This window comes from Colobus angolensis, unplaced genomic scaffold (assembly GCF_000951035.1).
Source record: "Colobus angolensis palliatus isolate OR3802 unplaced genomic scaffold, Cang.pa_1.0 Scaffold314, whole genome shotgun sequence".
NCBI classification, from domain to species: Eukaryota; Metazoa; Chordata; class Mammalia; order Primates; family Cercopithecidae; genus Colobus; species Colobus angolensis.
The window spans coordinates 1,602,111-1,606,270 of record NW_012116422.1 but is presented as its reverse complement, the minus strand read 5'-3'; the positions used below and the strand labels follow the sequence as shown (position 1 = coordinate 1,606,270).

General features: G+C 51.6%; 1 protein-coding gene across 1 annotated transcript in view; it reads right to left on the bottom strand.

The window, feature by feature from the left end:
* Window positions 1-1,845, bottom strand: part of CCNI2 (cyclin I family, member 2) — a 7,605-nt gene extending 5,760 nt beyond the window's left edge. The window contains exons 1-2 of the mRNA XM_011951081.1: window positions 1,264-1,845; window positions 717-848 (exon numbers count right to left, since the gene is read on the bottom strand). Of these exons, the coding sequence (XP_011806471.1) occupies window positions 717-848; window positions 1,264-1,692 (561 nt within the window). The 5' untranslated portion in view covers window positions 1,693-1,845. The remainder of the gene's footprint in view (window positions 1-716; window positions 849-1,263) is intronic.
* Between the last annotated feature and the right edge of the window lie 2,315 nt (window positions 1,846-4,160).

The window sequence follows — 4,160 nt, the reverse complement described above, 5'->3', positions numbered from 1 at the left end:
TGCCTCCCGGGTTCAAGCAATTCTCCTGCCTCAGCCTCCCAAGTAGCTGGGACTACAGGTGCCCGTCACCATGCCCAGCTAATTTTTGTATTTTTAGTAGAGATAGGGTTTCACCATATTGGCCAGGCTGGTCTCGAACTCCTGACTTCAGGTGATCCCCCACCCCCACCCCTTTGACCTCCCAAAGTGCTGGGATTACCGGCATGAGCCATTGCGCCCAGCCGTTTGTTTTAATAAGCTTTTTTCCATTTTTAAAAGGCTCCATTTCTCCACAAGACAGAATGTTAGTGCCATTTTTAGATCTGACCAATGAGGATGCTCCTGATTTCAGAACTGCAGATGACTGGGCAGTATTCCTTCGTTTCGGGACTGACTGGAGGTGACATACAGCACCTTCTCAGGGAACCCAGTCTCATCCTAGCCTCAAGCTGCCCTGGACAGGTCGAGACAAGCACATCCTACCTCATTCCACAGGAAGCCCTTTCCCAGCTACTTCCTCTCACGCTCCCCAAGCCCCGACCCTGATGACCACATGACCCTGAGACAGCCAGTGTAGGATGTGGAGAGGTTCCAAAACCAGCTCTACCACCGGAAGCAAGTTAGTTTACACACCTTGGTTTAAGCATCTGGGACCCCTCACCTCTCAAGCAGGAATGGGGAGCAAAGGTTAGTTTCTTCTTTCACCATCTGCCACCGTCCCTCAGAGGCCTCCCTACCTTCACTGAAATCAGGAGGCGGCTGAAGATGGTGAGGGCCAGGTTAAAAGTGGACTGGGAGAAGTAAAAGATGTTCTGAAGCCTCAGGAGCCACAGCACGACTCCCTCGAAGGCATTGCAGATTTCATCCCGCTAGGAAGAAGAGCAGGTGGGGCGAGGAAGGTCGTTAGCGGCCACTCCTGGTCCCCCAGCAGCAGGAGCCTCCTGCTTAAGGTGCCAGCGGGCAGTGAGAAGTCCCTTGCCCTGCAGGCCCGCTGGGAGTAAGCGCCCCGCTGGCGCAGCGGCTCACCCATCACCCCCACCCCGCGGGCCCGCTTTTCGTCGTAGGCCGTGTTCCTTGATTCAAACAGGCCCTCTTCCGAAGGCCCTGCTATCAAGACGCCCTCTTAAAGAGAAGCTGGTGGGTCTAGCCTCGCGCCTCTCTTGAGGGGCCACACCTGGGGAGGCGCCCGGCCTCCAGGTGCACAACACCGGAGCGCTGGTGCAGGTGGAGGCCACATCGCCTGCCGTGTGCGCGCAAGGAGGGCCACACTGCAGGGACGGGTACCTGGGGTTTGCCGCCCCGCCACAGGCGCGCCTCGCGGTCCTGGGCCAGCTGCAAGTGGCAGAGCAGCCGGCGCTCGTCAAGGACGCCTTCCAGGTTGCGCGGCTTGAGGGACTGTGGAGCGGGCCGCGGAGCTTGCTCTGGGGCGGCGGCAGGGACCGGGTCTGCGGTTCTCCCGGCCGGCGCCGTATTGCGCTGGGGCCACAGGGGGACTGTCGCGGACGCCGCGTGGAGGGAAGCCGCTCCGGGCTGGCTGGTCCCAGGGAACCTGCTCCGGGTGCTCGGAGGCAGAGGGGCCTCCCCCGGAGACGGCGGGAGAGGAACGCCCAAGGCTGCTTCCTCCAGACCGGCGCCTGGACGCCCGCCTGGGCTCTGGACTGCTCTGACCTCTGAGCTCGACGGCTGCGGCGGGAACCGAGCGCCCGAGGCCATGTCGTGAGCGGGATCCTAAGTCTGAGTCGCTGCTTAACCCGGCATTTTATAACCCAGCGCCCTGAACAGTGCAGCCTGGGGCGCCGCCGGGGGAGGTAGGAAGGCGGGCTCGGCGGGCCCCACCCACAACGCTCCCGGTGGAGCTACCCCTCGCGCACCGGGCCGTGCTTCTTGGGCACTCGCCCCGCAGGTGCGCGGCGCGCACCCAGGACGCGGCAGGACTGGGCGCGCACAGGCGGGTGGTGGACCCCCACCCTTCCCTCCATCCCCGCTGCTGCCTACCGCACGCCTCTTCCGCCCTGCCGGCCGTGCTCCCTGCGCGGGTGGGGCGGCTGGAGACTGCGCTCGCCTTAGGCCGTGACTCCCAGCCGCAGACCCTGGGTCTTACCTCATATTACACACTTGGGGACGTAAGACCAGGCAAAGGAACAGCGAGAGCGCCCTCCTCAGACAGGCTTGAAATGGAATTCCAGACTTGCTGTGTGACCTCATGCATGTGTCGTGACCTCTCAGAGCCTTGGCTACCTCTTCTCCAAAAAAAAAAAAAAAAGTGATAATACTTCCCTCACAAGGTGATTCATTCATTCATATATATATAAAATATTTGTTTATGTATCTATACATACATATATAGCTATAAACGTATAATAAGGAAAATCATACAAATCATATATATATATATACATACACACATAAATTTTAGGGGTGGGTCTTGCTATGTTGCCCAGGCTGGAGTGCCGTGGCTATTCTCAGGTGTGATCACAGCACACTACAACCTCAAACTCCTGGGCTCAAGCTACCCTCAACTTCAGCCTCCCAAGTAGCTGAGACAGGTGCACACCACCATGCCTGGGTCCAAAGTTATATTTTGTTTAAAAAATTCACTACATTAAATGCATATTAAAAATATATGGGAATACCAGAAGGACAAGAAAGAGAGGAACAGAAGAAATATGTGGAACAATAACGACTGAGAATGAATATTCCCAAATTAATGCCAAAGACCAAACCACAATCTAGGAAGCTCTGAGAACATTAAGCAAGATAAATGCCAAGAACTACACCTAGACATTCCTATTTAAACTGTAGAAAATCAAAAGAAACTATCAACAGAGTCAGCAGACAACCTGCAGAATGAGAGAAAAGTGTTAGCAAATTATGCATTTGACAAAGGTCATAATATCCAGAATCTGTAAGGAACTTAATTAAACAAGCAAAAAACAACCCCATCAAAAAACAGGCAAAAAGACATGAACAGACTTCTCAAAGGAAGATATACAAGCGGTCAACAAACATGAAAAAATGCTCCACATCACTAATCATCAGAGTAACGCATCTCACACCAATCAGAATGGCTACTATTAAAAAGTCAAAAAACAACAGATGCTGGTGAGGCTACAGAGAAGAAAAGGGAATGCTCATACACTGCTGGTGGTAATGCAAATTAATTCAGTCACTGTGGAAAGCAGTTTGGAGATTTCTCAAGCAACTTAAGACAGTACTATTCAACCCAGCAGTCCCTTTACTGGGTATATACCCAAAAGGAAAATAAATTGTTCTACCATAAAGACACATATATTTGCATGTTCATCACAGTACTTGTCACAGTAGCAAAGACACGGAGTCAACCTAGGTGCCCTTCAGTAGTGGACTGGATAAAGAAAATGTGGTACATATACAACATGGAATACTATGTAGCCATCAAAAAGAATGAAATCATGTCCTTTGCAGCAAACATGGATGTAGTTGGAAGCTATTATCCCAAGCAAATTAACACAGGAACAGAAAATCATATACTACATGTTCTCACTTATAAATGAGCATTGAGTACACATGAATGTAAAGATGGCAATAGTAGACACTGGAGGCTACCAGAGCAGGGAGGGAGGGAGGGGACAAGGGTTGAATAACTATGGAGTACTGTGCTCAGTACCTGGGTGACAGGATCATTCATACCTCAAATCTCAGTACCACGTGATATGCCAGAATCTAAAATAAAATTTGAAAAAAACCTGCAGAAAATCAAGATTAAAAAAAAAATCTCAAAAGAAGCTGGCCTGTAATCTCAGCACTTTGGGAGGCTGAGGTGGGTGGATCACTTGAGGTCAGGAATTCAAGACCAGCCTGGCCAACATGGTGAAACCCCGTCTCTACTAAAAGTACAAAATTAGCCAGGTGTGGCATAGTCCCAGCTATTCAGGAGGCTGAGGCACAAGAATCACTTGAATCCAAGAGGTGGAGGTTGCAGTAAACTGAGATCATGCCACTGCACTCCAGCCTGGGTGACAGAGGGAGGCTCCATCTCAAAAAAAAGGAAAGAAAAAAAGGAAGGAAGGAAAGAAAGAAAGAGCGAGCAAAGCTGGGAGCAGGAGCAGGGTAGGGTGAGGTGGGAATAAGATAAGGTGGGATAAAGATAAGAATCACATTGGACTTGTCTTCGGAAATCATGCAAGCAAGAAGAGTGGAGT